The following is a 17,032-nucleotide window of genomic DNA, read 5'->3' as shown; positions in this document are numbered from 1 at the left end:
TTATTAGAACACTACAAGACAAAGAGTTTCAGTTCTTACTGTTTTTATTTCATGACATAATGATTCCTGTTGATGTGTTATACGATCAGTTGCAAAGAAAAGACCTAGATACTGTCTCTGTGAAAGCCAATACATCTGCATTTGTACAAAAGATTATGAAAGTGAGAGATGGGGTTGACGATTTAGAGAGCAAACTGCTGGAGCATTCTATTTTTGCAAACCGCAGACAAAACATCACCTCTCTGGTTCGAATTGGAAAGGAGATATGTGACATTGTAATTGTGCTGGCAAAAGAACGTTTTTCATTCACAAAACATTTGGAGAGTGCAACTTTATTGCAAAGTAAAGAGTTTGCACAATATGATGAATCCTTCCCTGAGCTACGGGGCTGTATGCTAATTAGTTTGCGCCCAACCACTTTAAAATCTCACCCACCGCCCCTGCTGAACTTGCTGCTTGTGACCCGTGAGAAGCCTTGAAGGACTGATCTTCTGTACCCACGACAAAGAAGCAGACTCATAGGGTCATCCGGCTGAACGTCCTGGGTTCAAGCTACCGGGATTCAACAAGCTACAGTGAGGCCTTTTTTCCGGTAGTAACCAGATGACCAGCCGCAACTGAAGTAGACCCTACTAATGGCCTCTGTCTGAGAACCTGTGAGTCTCAAAGTTCCTCTGCTGAGGTCCTGGGAGGGCTTTAGACATGTACCATTGTAGTGGATTGGGACTTAACGGACTAAGTCGGAAGATAAAATCTTTGATCAGAACGAACCTGGCTGGTGTATCAGACCCACGCTCCATCCTGGTCAGCCTCAAATGTCACCTAGGTCATGGTCTATTGTGATCACAGACTATCATTGGTGCTTTGTGGAGCTATTTCTACTTAAAACTTTAAAAACTCATATCCCACAATCCCTCAAGATGTCATTTTTATGTAAATTTGTGTATTACATTTTACACTACTTTTCTAATTTGGGATTTTTATTGTTTTGTATTTTAACTATTACTGTTTTGGTACTGCATGAATCCATATTGCCCTAAGTTAAGCCTGTCTGTTTTATGTCATAGCTACCACGCTGTTGCACACATGTTATTTAATACTTTGTGGGTTCACTCTGACAAGGGTTCTGATAGCTCCTGGAGGTGGGTAGCCCCCTAACCTAGATAATAATCCAGTTTCTTACAGTTACCTTCCACGGCAAACCTTATGTTGTTCATTATGATAGCCACCTCTCATTCGTTCACTTGCCACCTCAACATCTGGCAAAAGCAATCTGGACATGCAATCCGCGTGAATGTTCTTCTCTCTTTGAAAGTGCTCCATTTTGTATTGAAAAGCTTGCAATGTTGTATAAGCCTGCCAAACCTTATTGTTAAGTATAGGTAAAACAAGGTGGATAACATACTGAAAAGATGTTTCTAATATCTTCTTTAAATACAGTTAGTACACAATAAAAACATTCTAAAATGTTTAACTGCTCAAACACCAGCAAATGTTTTTGCCAGAAAGAATGATTCCACTGAGCTGGTCAAAACCTATATCAAGATGCTTGAGAAGCACCCGGATCGCACAATTACTTGCAATAGAGCCCACCGTACTTTCTTTTCCAATGACAAATGCATTCCAGGAGATATGGTTTCCCAGAGGCAGCCAATAGGAGCACACACCAACCACTTCTCTTGCTTCCTCCAACTGATTACACTCTTGAATGCTAACATTGTTTCCCACTATGTTCTGCTTTGACATAGTCAACTTTTAACTCGACCACACCTAGGCCTCACCAATTGGTGCAACTTAAAACACAGAACACATAAAATAGTAAAGCGATATTTATTTAAAAACTTTCTATTTTGTACACTATTACAGAACCCCTCTAGTCGAGGAGTCTGTCAGGCAGAAGGCATGAGCAGAGGAATAAAATAATTTTACTGCCTCCACTGTCATAAAACATTTCTTCAAGAATGTATATAAAGTATCATAATATTCCGATTTGGGAGGAAAAAGGCCCTCCCCCAATGAAAACATAGTGATGCTGTCCTTTGCATTTTATCACCGGATCAAATGGATCTTCAGTCACATCCACCAGGTCTATCATTTCATCAAGAAGCAAACGAAGTGAGGTAAATCCATGATGGCAGAGTTTTAACTGGTAGCCATGAGTTCGGTGAAAGAGACCAGCAAATTCCCCAAAATAAACCCCACGTGGCTGTTGCAACAAGACCACCAGGATCTCATCTTTCAATATGGGATCAAGGCCTTTGACAGTGCAATGGTCTTCGGAGGAGGCAGACGCTATTAGTTGGATGGGGGCAGTTTGCATGGAAGGCTCCAATGCCATTTGATTAGGAAGCATTTGAAAAGTCTTTTGACTCGGAGGAATGCTGTTAGGGTGTGCTTGTGTTGGATAGGCTTTCAAAGGCTCGACGGTTGTCTCCTTAGAAGGCTTATTAAACACATATGGAATAGCTGGGCTCTTTGTCGGTGGGCCACTCTGTAGTACTTCTGCAGAAGCTGGGGGTTTCGAGGCACGGAAGACCATGGTCATGCCTGGTTTACGGCTTTGTTGTGGTGGTCCGGGCTTTTGGTGGTTCTTTGAAACATAGACTGCCGCATTTGTGGTCTTCTGTGATGGGAACCATGGGGCGTTTGAAGGAAAATGTTTAAATGCATTGTTTGTCCTATATTGATTTTGTTTCTGAGGGAATTGGTGAGGCACAGGATAGAGAAACGCATGTGATGTGGAACTATATGGCGCGTTTGCCAACTCTGTCCTTAACCAATGATTCGAAGGATAGATCGGTGGCTGGCCCACAGGGTTTGGAAGCAATGGTCCTCTCTTGCGCACAGACCCTTAAAAAAAAAGACAGTAAACATCATATATGTATATGAGAACAAAAGATAATTGAGAGACAAATGCGTGGAAGGAAGTGTGGAATAGAGGATAGATGGGAATGAGAAAGTAGGTGAAAAACCAAAGGCAAGACTAAAAGAATAAGACTAAGAATGGAGACAAACAAAAGAAGGACAGAAGAATTGGAAAATCAGAAAGGAAAGTTAAGAGAGAAGAAAGCTGGAGAAAAGAATAGACCAGAAAAAAACAACTATTATTAAAAGAGAAAGAATCAAATTAGGGATTGGAAAAGAAGATAATAAAGCAAAGGCGAAATGGGCAAGGAAATGTGCAAAAAGAGCCAGTCAGATAAGGATTGATTAAGAAAGGAGGAAGCAGGACAGATAAAAATAAGTTAACTTCAAGACAGCTAAAAACAGAATGAAAGAAAAATTAATACAAGTCAGAGGAAAGAATGAAAGCAAAATCAAAGAAAGAGTGTAATGTGAGGCATAACAAAATGAGATGGAAGACATTGAAATTAAGATTATTTTAAAACAGACAAGATTATCTTAGAAAATGATGAACAGAGATTGAAAAGTAAATAAAAGGGGAACAGATTAGGAGCTACAGAACCAACGATAAGGGTTGCTAGAAAAAGAGAAAAAAAATGAATAGAGAAAAAAAATACTGAACATGGCATAAGAAAAGGTTAGATGAATGGAGTAGATGATAGATTAAAAAAAGAAGGTGGACTAGAACATGAGAGCTAAAAGAGTGGGGCATATAAACAGCAAAAGGAACATTAAACAAGCAATGGCATAGCCAATAGGTCTAGCCTTTGGGACCTTATAAGTGCTTAGCCATGCCGCACATTATCCTGGGTGCTGTGCTGCCAGGGATTTAAGAGCTATACAATGCCTCAGGAAACATTTATGGAAACATTTTTGGACACACAGAAATAAGAGCACTATAACATTCTGTGTGCAACTGCATCAGTGGAAGAGGTGTGGCGCAGCGGCATGGGTGACTGACTCAGGACCAGAGGGTTCACGGTTCGTACCCTGGCTCCTGCGGCAGATTAACCCAGCACCAATAGCTTGACTAATCTACCGACGGCCCCCAGCGCTGGGACATCTCTCCAGAAGTAGATGTTCACTTTACAAATGCTGGCATTTACATTTTACTAGAGTATTGAACAGCATATGAAACAAGCATTTGCAATGCAATATATCTTGCATTCACGCAAGTTTAAGCTATTGGCATTGTAAATGGCAATGACTTTAATTTATGTGTTAAAAACGAAAACAAAAATAAAAGGCATTGTCATTTGCAATGTCAATAGCTCAAATTCGCGCACTTGCGAGTCTTATTGCATTGCAAATGCTTGTTTAGGTAAAAGTGCCTGCCTTCACCACAACAGAACCAAGCCTCGCTTGACGGCCTGGCTCTAGCCCCGCCTGTACCCCTCACGCAGAAGAAAACCGCAAATTAATTAAATAACCAAGCGCAGCCGCTAAAGTGAGCAGACCTCGCTGAAAAAAACAAGATTAAAATTCGGTTTAGAGGATCTCGGGGTGCCCCCACGCTGGTGTGGATTTATTACTCCCATCCCGGAAATGAAGTTTGATTTTAACTCTATATATGATCTGTTTTATGCAACCTCACATTGTATTGGTACCTTTAACATATCCTTTTGTGGATTTCAAAGTCAACAAACTAGGTCAGATGATACTTACAGAGACAGACACAGTTTACCAGATGAAACACACAAAAATAGCCCGCCATTATCCCCAGTGGCGGCTGGTGACATTTGAACCTGGTGAGGCGTAAAATGATTTCCGCACTGTGGCTCGCGAGCGCGGCGCGCGTGCCCGAACCCCCCCCCCCCTTGATGAGACTGACAATAAAACCAACCAATTGTAAGCGATCTGCAGGCTGTAGGTGTATATAAAATTGCATAAACTACAATAATTAAATAAATACCTCCACCCACCCTCTGCTTTCACCCCACACTTGTATGTTGTGTAAATTCATATCAGTTCATTTGAACAGTGCTCATCACCATTGTTACAAATTCATAGCACACTCACAGTCTGGATCGTACTGGCTTAGGAGCGCCAAATCAGTTGCAGAATAATGTATACTTTTTAGCCACTTCGCCTACCCTCAAACACACGAAAGATGTAAATACCTGTAAATAAATTGCACTCATTCAGCAGTTAGGAAAGCAAAAATGAGGCACATTTTTTGTAACTCTGAAACAATGCCTTTCAGTTTACATACAGCACTTTCATGACAGTCATGGTTCACTGAGCTATGTTCGAAGGATGGTAACCTATGAAGTTCAAGAAACAGAATGATCTCTGTGGCAAAAGCAGCAACCCACTGAGCTATCTACAAAAAAAATCTGTGATAGGCATGCTACACTTTGTGCTTCGCATCATGAACATTAACACTCTAAGCTGCTTTAGCAGTAGTCAAAATTATCACTAGACTGATCACAGCTCTCTCCATCAAAGTGCATCAATCACCAGAGTACGCGTGCTGTTATTATTCCCTGAAAAAGGCAGTAAATAAAAACATATTCGTAGGCTGTTTTTATATGTGCCAGTTCATGGCTTTCCGAGTATATTTTTGTTTCCATAAATCACGATTTTCACTCGCGTTTTTAATGTTATTCCAAGTTGACCTGCACATAAAAACACAAACATGGATTGCACTACATCGTAAAAATAACCCTGGGGCTTCTGTCTGGCTGAGAACAACTTTGCTTTTTAGATGATCGATTCGCTGACTTGTGGAGCCTTAAGGGCGAAGACGGTAACCAAGACCTGGGAGCATAGCGCCTTGGATGAGAGCCTAGACCTCGGGTAAGTTGGCGCTGCCCTAAGGATGCACAATAGAGTCATTTGAAATCACCTGTCGAAGGTGTTGGTAGAGGGCACGGCACCCGCGGAAGATTGTCTGTGGACTTCCATTGGAGTGGTTGTGCCTCGGGCTTTTCATCACTGCTGATTTTTTTTAAATGTTTGTGCCGTTGTTCTGCTTTGAAATGTGTCTTTTTTTTGGTCTTAATTGTAACTTGCAAATATCCCACGTGCTGCCGCAAAGCATTTTCCCAGGTGATTTAAATTGAATAGCTCCTGCATAAAAAAAATCCAAAATGTTCTTGTGATAGATAATTGTGATTCCTGAAGGTTTACTTATAGGCCCAGAATCACTCGGTTTTAAGTCAAGTGAAGTGCTAAAGCTGGGATTGGACCCAACGGCCACCATGTTTATACGCGCGCGCCCCCCTCCCTGCCGCGGCCACATTATTAATGCAACAAAATGCCGACTGGGGAACCTCACCTGTCTCATATGCGCGCGCCCCCCTCCCTGCCGCGGCCACATTATTAATGCAACAAAATGCCGACTGGGGAACCTCACCTGCCTCATACGCGCGCGCCCCCCTCCCTGCCGCGGCCACATTATTAATGCAACAAAATGCCAACTGGGGAACATCACCTGCCTCATTTGTAAGCGCGCGTGAGAGTCTCTGTATGTACAGGGCTGGGCTGAGAATACAAAGCAGCCATGGCGATTGCCATGGCTGCTTTGTATTCTCAGCCCAGCCCTGTACATAAACCCCTGGCAACTGCACCTGGTCCTGGGGGGGGAACAAGAGTTGCGGCAGTGGCACTACAAAACATCAAACCGGCTGCCATAGAAGGCGCTGTATTTACAAAAAAAATACTTGCAGACCGAAACAATGCCGGATGCCCAAACCCACCATGGCACTCTCAGGGGGGTACAGCTGTGGGATCATGGGTAATACGTAACGGGTGGGAGTTTGAAATAAAATTCAAAAGGGCGGTAATCACCACCATCACCATTGTGACTCACCACAGTAGTTCTCCTTGTCGATGTCGTTACGGTAACGGTAGTAGTCCAGCTCAGGAGGCAGCAGGAAGAGTTACTATCAGGAGGACAGGAGGAGCACGCACACCACGTTTGAAGCGGGCAGCAGCACTGTGTGTGAAAGTGGCTGCGGGTGCGGGGTGAGAGTGACTAAGGAGGTGAGTGACGTCACGTCATGCCAGACGTCATCAATAAGGTCAGGAATGGATTGGTTAGAGCAGCCAAACTCTCCGCCCCATTAGGAGGCTGGGGGCTGCGGCATGAGGCAACCCCCGGTTTTCAAAGGGGGGGGCAAGTGCGCATGTTCCCACCGGGCAGAAAAATGACCTGTCCGAAAGAGGACACGCGCACTAGCGCCCCTGCACAGCCCCACCCCCCTTTTCCTGATGGTTTCTGGTCCGGCCCGGTGACCGGCCGGCCAAAAACTAGTTGCTGAATAATCAATATTGTTTTATTTTACCAGGCACACTGGCGGTCCCGGATGGCGGCAGTGTGCATTGGGAGGGCAACGCCCCAACGGACGCATCACCGCTGATTATCCCACCTCAAGCGGCAGGCTGCTGAAATGAACAAGCGCTCGGCAAAATAATTAAACAAGCTGTCGGCATCTCTCGGGCCCGCTGTATTTATATAGTACGGCTCATACCGGAGATGTTGGTGTGCTTCGAGGGCGGGGTTAGCGCTGTGCATAATGATGGTGTGAGGCGCTGTGAAGTGGTGCTGCGCGGCACTACGACAGAGCTCCGAAGCAGCAGGAGTTGTGGTCTGCATTGGTGTGCCTCGGTTAACGGACCCGCATTTAACAAAGTAAAAGAAACCCTTCAACTGCGCCGTGGAAAATAAAAGAATGGATGGGCCACATTATTTTTTAAAAAGCATGACATCGTGAATGCCGTGCTTGAAGTGCTCTGTATCTGTCTCACTGTGAGCGCGTCCTGCCTGCAACAGCGTTTGGCAAAGTGAAAGTCACAGTGCGAGCCTGCCGTGGAGAGAGTTGTTTAACAATGGAAACTGCAGATTACAACTGCTTGGTGGGAAGACAGCCTCGCAGAGTGGGCGGGACTAAGGGAGACAGGGCGTGCACCAACCCCACTTCCAAAGAATTAGTCAAAAGCCCAGGATGTTTAGCCACCAAGGGAGCCAAACCCCTTATTCAGAAGGTGTGCCAGAATCAGTAGCGATAAAAGCACATTTGCAGTTAATGTGGGTGAAAAAGCCTTTCATGGAAATAAAATTTAACAAATGTATAATGTGCATGAAACTGTTGATGTCCTTGATTACTCCCGCTTGGGTGGAGGAACATGGCGGCGGCAGGCTGACGGTTGCTGCGGAGCTCCGTGCTCTGAATCACCACACGCACTCAACAAGCACGCAACAGGATGAATTTTCCCTTGCTATGGACCCGAACTCCGATAACTATGCGGTGAGGACTTAAGGGCATTTTCTGGTGATATATTTTTTACCTTGACTGAAGTTTCCTCTCCTGTGTTTTCCCTTTGTTCGGAGGTTGGGCGGAGGCGAGCGCTCTAGTGCACTAGGACCCAGCGGAATGCTTGAGCCTGAGCGGTGCTCAATCAGGAAGTGGGAGACGAGGGAGACGAGGGAGCCGAGTCGCGGAGTGAACTGCGGGTCGTGGAAAGCTGCTGCTGGGCGTACAAGGCACGAGGAAGAGAAGCACTGCCAAGGAGGGTGTCGAGGGAGCCGAAGGAGTCACTGGCGTCGCTCTAGGGGTGCTCTCATCCTCCGCATTAGAAGTCCGGCGTGCTGGTGTCCTCCTTCAGTTTGGACAGTAGAAAACTGCGGTAAGGAGGTTCCAAGAGGGGAGGCCTGCATGGATACATCGAGGGCTGTCCCAACCATATTTTGTCAGAGTGATACTAGGAAAACGACTTGTGTTGCTAAGGGCTGCAGTGTAAGGGAACGGGAGTCACCCAATCAGGGGGTTCCCACTGCTGTTTCCAACCGTTCCGAGGCCCCTGTAATTAAAGGAAAGGTGGGAGAAGCAAAGAATAGGTATCAGCTTAGGTCCAGGCAGGGGGTCTGGGACCCAGTTGAGACAGCTGAAAGAGTAGGTCCAACGCCTTTGACTCCTTATAAGCAGAGGAAGAAGGGGGGAATAAGGAAAGGAGGAACAGTTAAGGTAGTTAAACATCCCCAGGTATATAAGAGCACCCCCTCGCTCAAAAGCTATTTTAAGATAATGGAGCAAGCAGTAAAACCTAAGGAAGGCCCAGGAGGTCAATCAGAGGCAATGTTAGATGAAAAGTAGCCAGCATGGAGGCTGCAGACAAAGAGGGGGAGGGGTTGGAAAAGGTAGAGGCAGTAGAAGCTGAAGGGGAAGTGGGGGCTACCTACTAACCCGAAAATGTGGCTACTCCCCCCACCTTAGCCCTGAAGAACAGGTACGCTGTGCTTGAGATGCCCCCTAATGAGGAGGGTGTAGAGGCTACGGTACACTCCGATCCTGTACATGACTGTACTTTTAGCTCTCCACCACCACCAGAAATACAGGGGTCTTCTGATCTGAACGCTCCAACATCCTTGGAGCGCTTAACTCCTGCCTTACTTATTGCTCCGGATTCACTGAGCTCAGGGACCCATTCCGCTTCTCAAATCCCCCACATAGTTTCAACTGTATCCCCACCCTAGCCTTCTCCTCCCACCATTACTCCCTCCATAACTGTCGTACACAGTCCTGTCCCACATACCAGAGGCACGCCTGTCGTAACTGAGTTTGAGGGTGATAAACTAGGTTTTCTACTTCAATCACTGAGGGGTGACTTGCTACACAAGTTTGAGATCTCCGAGAGCAACCAAAGGAGGTTGCATGATAGATTTGATGCACTGGCGGCTAAGCTGGAGGGATTAGCAACCCGAACCAGTGCACTGGAGAGTAAAGTCACTACGCTTGCAGAAACATCAATAGGAAACTCTAAGGACATTGACGCTCTTAAGGTACAAAATCGAACTCTTACGATGGATATGGAGAGATTGGAAATGCAAAGTTGGCGGAACAACCTTAGAATCCTCAAAATACCAGAAGGAGCGGAAGTTGAGGACATTACGGGATTTGTGTGCAGTCTATTACGAGAAGATATACTAAAGGATCTGTTAGACATTGATCTTGAAGCCGAGATTCAGCGGGTGCACAGAGATCCCTTTACGTTGCATGCGGACCGTAAAGCTCCTAGAAAGATTTTGGTCTATTTTCAAACTTACAGGGTCAAGGAGCTTATTCTTAGTAGAAGCCTTGCACGTTCCTCTCTCCACTACCGCGCCAACCCCTATCAAATCAGATCTGACATAGGGGGGAAGACGGCTCATAGGCAGTGGGAGTTGGGCTCTAGGATGCCAGAACTTCGTTCCTTGGGAGCTCAAGTCCAAATAAAATTCCCTGCTTTGCTCAAGATAATGTGGAACAATAAGATGTTCAACTACAGTCACCCAGAGGAAGTGGATGATTTACTTTTAAAAATGAGGAAATAGTTAGTTCCAGGATACAATTTGCTGCCAATCCAAGGGCAAATGATAGTTTATTAATAAGTTGTAATTCCATGTAATTCTCATGTATTAGAGGTAGTAAATCTACACTACACAGTGTGTTAATAGAGTTAAAAAAAGGGAAAAAATAACAACAAAAATAGTAAAAGAATAATATGAATGCAGGAAAGCAAAAGGAAAGGAAATAGGGATTGTAAAAGGTTAGGCTCTTATATTGAGTAAGGGGAAAAAAAAAAAAAAGAAAAGAAAAAATTGTTTATTTCCGGTGGTGTTTTCAAGGGTGCGGGCCCCCTAAGGCGTGCTTACGCCGGATAGAAGGGGAGGGCTCCTCGGGGGAGGGATGGGAGGGGTCACAGGGGGATGGGTAAAAATCACATAAAAAAGTCCTCATTGCCATAAGTCCTTATGTTATAAAATCAGAATGCGATCACAGGCCAACACTTGCTATAGGTATGGTTATACTAGGTAACGGCTCTTAGTATGGTATCTAGTAATAAATTCCTTTCTTGGAATTTAAATGGCATAGGTAGCCGAAAGAAACAACAAAGAGTGTGTGAATTCTTAAAAAAAACTGAGGCACATGTATTCCTTTTACAAGAGACCCACCTTGAAGCAGAGGCGTGTGGTCAAGTATTTTACAAAACTTAGTTGGGTTCAGGAAATTCTCTGTTCTAAGCAAAGGGGTTCCACTAGAAGAGTAGCCATAATTGTGCGTGCAAATAAGGGAATAAGCCTTCACAACAGGGGAACCGATCAGTCAAGGGGATGGTTGGTGGCAGTCCTTTCCATCCAGTCCTCTCCATTGGCATTTCATGTGCAGTCTACTACGGTCCTAATGATGACAACCCGGGCTTCCTCCGAAAGTTAGAGGAGTGTATGATACACCACTCAGCTCGAGTCATATTAGGAGGCGATTTCAATCGTACTTCTTAGCCCAAATACAATTCACCAAATAAATAGATTTTTTTCTTTTAGACCAAGCTTTTTTGCCGATATTGTTTCAATATCATATATTCCTACAGGATTGTCGGATCACTCTGTTGTTGAGTTAAAAATGAACTGTAAGGCTAGCCCCTCAGAGTACCGGTGGACCCTAGATAGAACTATCCTTCTAGACGATGAGACTAAAACTAAAATCAGAGGGAGTCTGTCGGTGTTTTTCTCATTTAATGTGGGCACTGCCTCGGAGCAAACAGTTTGCAAAACTCTCAAGTCTTATCTGAGGGGTATTCTTGGTTCACACATGGCATTAAAAAGAAAACTTAGGAAAGAAGAAGATATTAAGGATCTAGATCTGATTAAAAAGAAGGAACAACAGTTACAGATAGCAGTTATGGAAGATAGAGGCAGGATTCAGGCTCTTGAAAAAGAGCTTTTGCAGTTGCAGACAGGCTTTAAAGCACGAGCTGACGAGATAAATAAAGATAAGTGGGAAGTAAGTAAGCTCCGCAACTTCGAATATGGAGAGAAGTGTGGCTCACTCCTGGCCTGGAAGGCTAGGAGCGAGAGGAGTAGGAACAACATTAATTCACTAATCCAGCGGGATTCAGGGCTGCTCATAACAGAAGATGTGGAGAATAGGGGAGAGGATAGAGAATTCATGGAGGATTTATATCATGAGGAAAATAGCTGCGGGTTGGAGGAGCTGGAAAAATGGTGGGCTCTGAGAGAGTTATCCCAGTTGAGTGAAGCCGATAAAGCCTTTTTAGTTACAGAGATTACGGAGGGGGAGATACGGGCCCAGTTAAAAAAGATGTCCAGGAACAAGGCCTCCGGTCCGGATGGACTGCCAACGGAGGTATATAAGGATAATTTGGACGAAGTCTTAGCCCCACTATTGGCACTCTACAACAAAATTTTCTTGCAGGGAGAACATAGCCCTCCCTCCTGGTCAGAAGCTACCATCACTCTGATAGCAAAGCCTAACAAAGACCCCAAAAAAATAGAGTCATATAGACCCATCTCTCTCCTTAATTCTGACCTGAAAATTTACTCCGGCATACTTACATCTAGGTTGGCGAAAATAATCAAGTCCGTATTCCACCCTGACCAGAGGGGGTTTATACCAGGCCGTCAACTTAATGAACTTACGTTCCAAGTTGTAGGAGCAATAGACATTGCCACAGACAGAGGACTGCCGCTCGCCATCGTTGCGATCGATGCTGCAAAAGCTTTTGATCAAGTTAACTGGCTATTTCTATGGAAAACCATGGCTAATTCCGGGTTCCCAAATAAATTTGTCAAAGGGATTGCTACATTGTATAGGGGCCCCCGGGCCAAAGTTTTGGTCAACGGCTGTCTAACCGATTGGTTTAACATCTCAAGGGGAACGAGGCAGGGTTGCCCCGTCTCCCCTTCTCTTTGATATTTATATCAAGCCCTTTGTCTGCTCCCTGAGATCAGACCCAGTAATCTTACCGTTCAAAATGGGGGATTTGGTGCTTAAGACAGCATTATATGCTGATGACCTTCTCCTCTACATGTCCAACCCGGTTAAGGCTATCCCTAGGTTATTTGATTTGGCTGAGGATTTTGGTATAGTGTCTGGGTATAGAATTAATAAAGATAAAACTGACATTATGACCTGGAACAATCTGACCCAGATACCAGAAGCAAAATTAAAAATCAGATACCTGGGAATTCATCTTACCCACAACCTAGAGGACGTCCTGAAAGTTAGCTGGTAGATAGTGGTTAAGGAAGTAAGGAAGCTACTGACTAGGTGGAACACTCTACCTCTTAACATCTTTGGTAGAGTGAATCTAGTCAAGATGATAATCTTGCCAAACATTACCTTTTTATTTAACTCCATCCCCCTTAACTTTAATAAAAAGGATATTTCAAACCTTCAAGGAAGGATTGGCTCTTTCATTTGGGCAACTAAGTCACCAAGGATTGCCTGGAGGAAATTGAGAAGGGGACTGAAACTAGGCGGGCTGGCTCTTCCGGATTTACTTCTTTATTGTTATGCTTTTCAGTTCAAGAACTTTAGACTTCTGGCTAATAAGTTGGACTCTTCATCCCATGGTAGACTTTTTCAGGCTATGCTGTTTGATTTGCCGCAGGGTTTAGACTTCTTTCTCTATAAATATGGGGATCAGAAGTTCTTTGAAAAGGTTCGTCTGAAGCTCCTAAGGACAGCCCTCAATATCTGGCGATCAATGCGTAGAATTTTAGATATACCCTACTACCATTCACAAGCCCCAATTTGAGATTCCCCTGGTACACCAGATTGCTTATCAGATCGACTGGCTCTCCCTTTGAGAGCGGCAGGCCTTATGAAATGGGGGGACCTGTGTAACAACTCGACACTATTAAGCTGGGAATCCCTATCGAACATAACGGAGGGCTCCATCACAAGATTTAAATGTTATCAGTTGTCTTCTTGGTGGGGGAGGCAGCTTTGGGTTAACGAGAATGAGACCCCATTTCTGGAATCCATCAATAGGGGGAAAGGATGGAAGGGGGAGGTTGCGCTCTGGTATAACACACTTGTGGGAGCGAAAGACAATATAGGCGCTGAAATTACCAAGCTTTGGAACAATTTTCCAGTCCAGAATCCAGGGGAGGAGCTGAAGATTTGGACGGACTCATTTACTCTCTCATAAAATTATAAAACCCTCTAACCTTAGAAGAAACCACCTGTTTACGTTATATAGGGTTTATTGGACTCCAGCGAAACTCTCTAAGCTCTCAGCAGAAGTATACTTTAGTCCAAGATGTAGGTTTCCAGCAGCTGACGACAGACACATGTTTGTTGACTGCCCAGAAATTATGAGTTACTGGAGCGAGGTGTCCAAATTCCTAGAGGAGGTTGTGTTATCCCCAATCACCTGTTGTCCTAGATTGATTCTTTTCGGTCTTCCCCATTGATTATGATATTGGAAGATATACCCTACAGTTTATTTTCTACGTCATTGTTATTGCTAGGAGGGAGATCTGTAGGGAGTGGAAGTCTGTAAACCCCCCCAGATTCGCAGACTGCTTAAGAAACATCATGGCAGTTAGTCGTTTAGATATGTTGTGTGGTGGGGAAAGCGCCATTAAGATCTGGTCTGCTTTAAATGCATGGTCTGAGAGATAACCTACAATGAGTCCAATGATTATGCCAGAGGTTAGTGGTCCTGTCCTCCCAAAGAGGCAAGATACATCGTGAATGGGAGTTGGATTTGGAAACGACCTACCGCTGAGCAACCTCTACTGGCTATCCACAGACTCCAGGGCGGGAACAGCTGGTCTGTGTTAGTGGCCTGGAGAAAGCCCATCTAGAGTTGATATTTTCTGGTGGCATTTATGAGGACAAAGAAAAAAAATGTATAATGTGCATGATGTAGCATATAAATATGTTTTTAGATGGTACACCATGAAGTGCAGTGTCCGTCAAGTGGGTGCATTGCTAATGAAGCACACATTTTAAGATGTCCCCATTTGAGAAGTGTTTGTTAAAAATAAAGTGTGTGATCTGTCAAATGTGTTCCGAGCTTATTTTCAAGCTTTGAGCGATAAGTGTCAGTATGGCTCAGAATTATGGAGTTGAATGAAGTCCGGCGTCAGTGAAGTCTGTGCCGTGGGAAGTGCTGGGGTACTTTTCCAGCTCCAAATTTTCATAATGTAAATTAAAACCAACTAATTCAAAAGAAAGGTGCACATTGGCACAAAGCAAATTTGCTGCAATAATGCACTTACATGAAGAATGGCATCACATATGACCTACAAAGCGACATCATTGATTAAAATGAAGGTGGCGTCACACAACATATCCCCGAAATATTTTTAGTCTGTCATACCTACAAACGCAGATAAATTAAGAACAAGCATTGGCATAGCCAATTAGGTCTCGCTTTTTGGACCCTAAAAGCGAATAGTTTCTTACCTGTCGGTGTAGTTTTGCAGCTTGAAGATCTTTCTGGATTCACTATGCGGTGCATATTCCGCAATCTGGTGGTTGGGTCCGGAATCGTAGTCTTTTTTCTCTTTTTTTTGTAGCCCAGGTGGGCGTCGACGTCCCACCTTCTGGTGTACCTTCGGTGACGTCGGTATGCTTCCGGTGGAAGCTACCACCCTTGGGCGCCATCTTCGGATTCTTTTTTCTGTCTCTTTTTGTCTTTTCTGCTATTAGTGAATCCATGGCTATGTATGTTAATCCTCTTTTTTTTTTTAACTTAATTCTTTACACGTATCTTGAAAGCTTCAACTTTCTTTCCTTTTCTATGCATTTCCACCTTCTTTTCCAGCCTCATCCTTCTGGCGGAGGCGGGTGGGTTCGCTAGTGAATCCAGAAAGATCTTCAAGCTGCAAAACTACACCGACAGGTAAGAAACTATTCGTTTTGCAGCGTGAATCTTTCTGGATTCACTATGCTGTGCATTTTTTTTTGGAGCGGTTTTTGTTACTTTTGTGGCGGTTGGCTGGAAGATGAGCATTGGTTGTTGAAAATATGTTGAAGCACCTTTTGTCCTACTTGTGCTTCCTTGTTCATTTGAACATCCATGCAATAGTGCTTAGTGAACGTGTGCACTGAAGCCCATGTTGCCGCCAGGCATATGTCCTGAATTGGTGTGTTGGCCAGAAAGGCAATTGTTGCTCCTTTCTTCCTGGTTGAGTGGGCCTGTGCCCCTCCTGTTAGCTCCTGGCCCGCTTGCTTGTGGCAGAATTGTATAGTCTGTGCGATCCATCGAGCTATGGTGTTTTTTGTCACCGGTTTACCCATGTAACTGTTTGCGAAGGATACGAAGAACTGTTTTGTCTTCCTGTGTCCTTTCGTCCTTTCAATGTAGTGCATCACTGCCCCTCTTGCGTCTAGAGTGTGGAGTGCTCTCTCAGCGCTTGTAGTGGGGTTTTGGAAGAAGCTAGGGATCTGAATGCTTTGATTCATGTGGAACCTTGACACCACCTTCGGCATGAAGTGCGGATCCGTTCTCATTACGACCCTGTCACTGTGTATCTGAATATAGGGTTCCTGTAGTGTTGGAGCCTGCATTTCGCTCACTCTCCGTGGCGATGTGATTGCTACCAGAAAGGCGGTTTTCATAGTCTGCATTTGCAGTAATGCTTTGTGGATAGGTTCGAAAGGTGCTTTCATGAGCTCTGTCAGTACTACATTCAGGTTCCAAGCCGGTGGCGGCATTCTTTTTGGTGGCGCTATTCTGTTAGCCCCTTCTAAGAATCTTTTCACGACTTGAGATGTGAAGAAGCTTCTCCCCGTTTCTCCTCTTGTGTATGCCACAATCGCTGCCAGGTGTACTCTTAGCGAGGATGAGCTTAGTTTAGCCTTTATTAGGTGCGTGAGGTACCTTAGCACCGTAGATTCCCTGGTCAGTTTTCTGTGTAGTTTTTTCTTGCAACACCACTGAGTGAATCTTTTCCATTTTGCCCCATAGCATTTGCGTGTGCTAGGCCTTCTTGCCTCTCGCAGCCCCCTCAGGGTGCTCTCTGGTAGTTTTAGATGTGCGAACTCTAAGTCCTCAGGAGCCAGGCTGAGAGGTTGAGGCTCTGGGTGTAGAACTTCTCCGTTTTCCATGGAGAGTAGGTCTCTTCTTTTTGAGAACTTGTGGGGGGGCCCCTGCGCCATCTCCATTATCTGAGAGTACCAGGTCTGCCTGGCCCATTGTGGTGCCACCAGGATCAGCGTCATGTTGCTTGTTATGCATTTGTTGAGAACCCTGGGGATCAGTGGTATCGGGGGAAAAGCGTAGGCAAATGTCTTTGACCAGCTTATCCATAGGGCATTCCCCTGCGATAGTGCTTCTGGTTGCCTGGATGCAAAGTATCGGCATTTTGCATTCCGGCGTGTTGCAA

General features: G+C 44.7%; 1 protein-coding gene across 9 annotated transcripts in view; it reads right to left on the bottom strand.

The window, feature by feature from the left end:
* Nucleotides 1-1,816: 1,816 nt before the first annotated feature.
* LOC147717616 (uncharacterized) overlaps nt 1,817-17,032 on the bottom strand; it is a 392,319-nt gene continuing 377,103 nt past the window's right edge. For all 9 annotated transcript variants that reach the window (XM_086924400.1, XM_086924404.1, XM_086924399.1 and 6 more), the window contains one exon: nt 1,817-2,850. In XM_086924400.1, the coding sequence (XP_086780526.1) occupies nt 1,976-2,850 (875 nt within the window). In that variant the 3' untranslated portion in view covers nt 1,817-1,975. The remainder of the gene's footprint in view (nt 2,851-17,032) is intronic.

The sequence above is a fragment of the Lissotriton vulgaris genome, chromosome 5 (genome assembly GCF_964263255.1).
Source record: "Lissotriton vulgaris chromosome 5, aLisVul1.2, whole genome shotgun sequence".
NCBI lineage: Eukaryota > Metazoa > Chordata > Amphibia > Caudata > Salamandridae > Lissotriton > Lissotriton vulgaris.
Note: the sequence above shows the minus strand (reverse complement) of the source record. Positions and strands in the feature narration are given on the sequence as shown.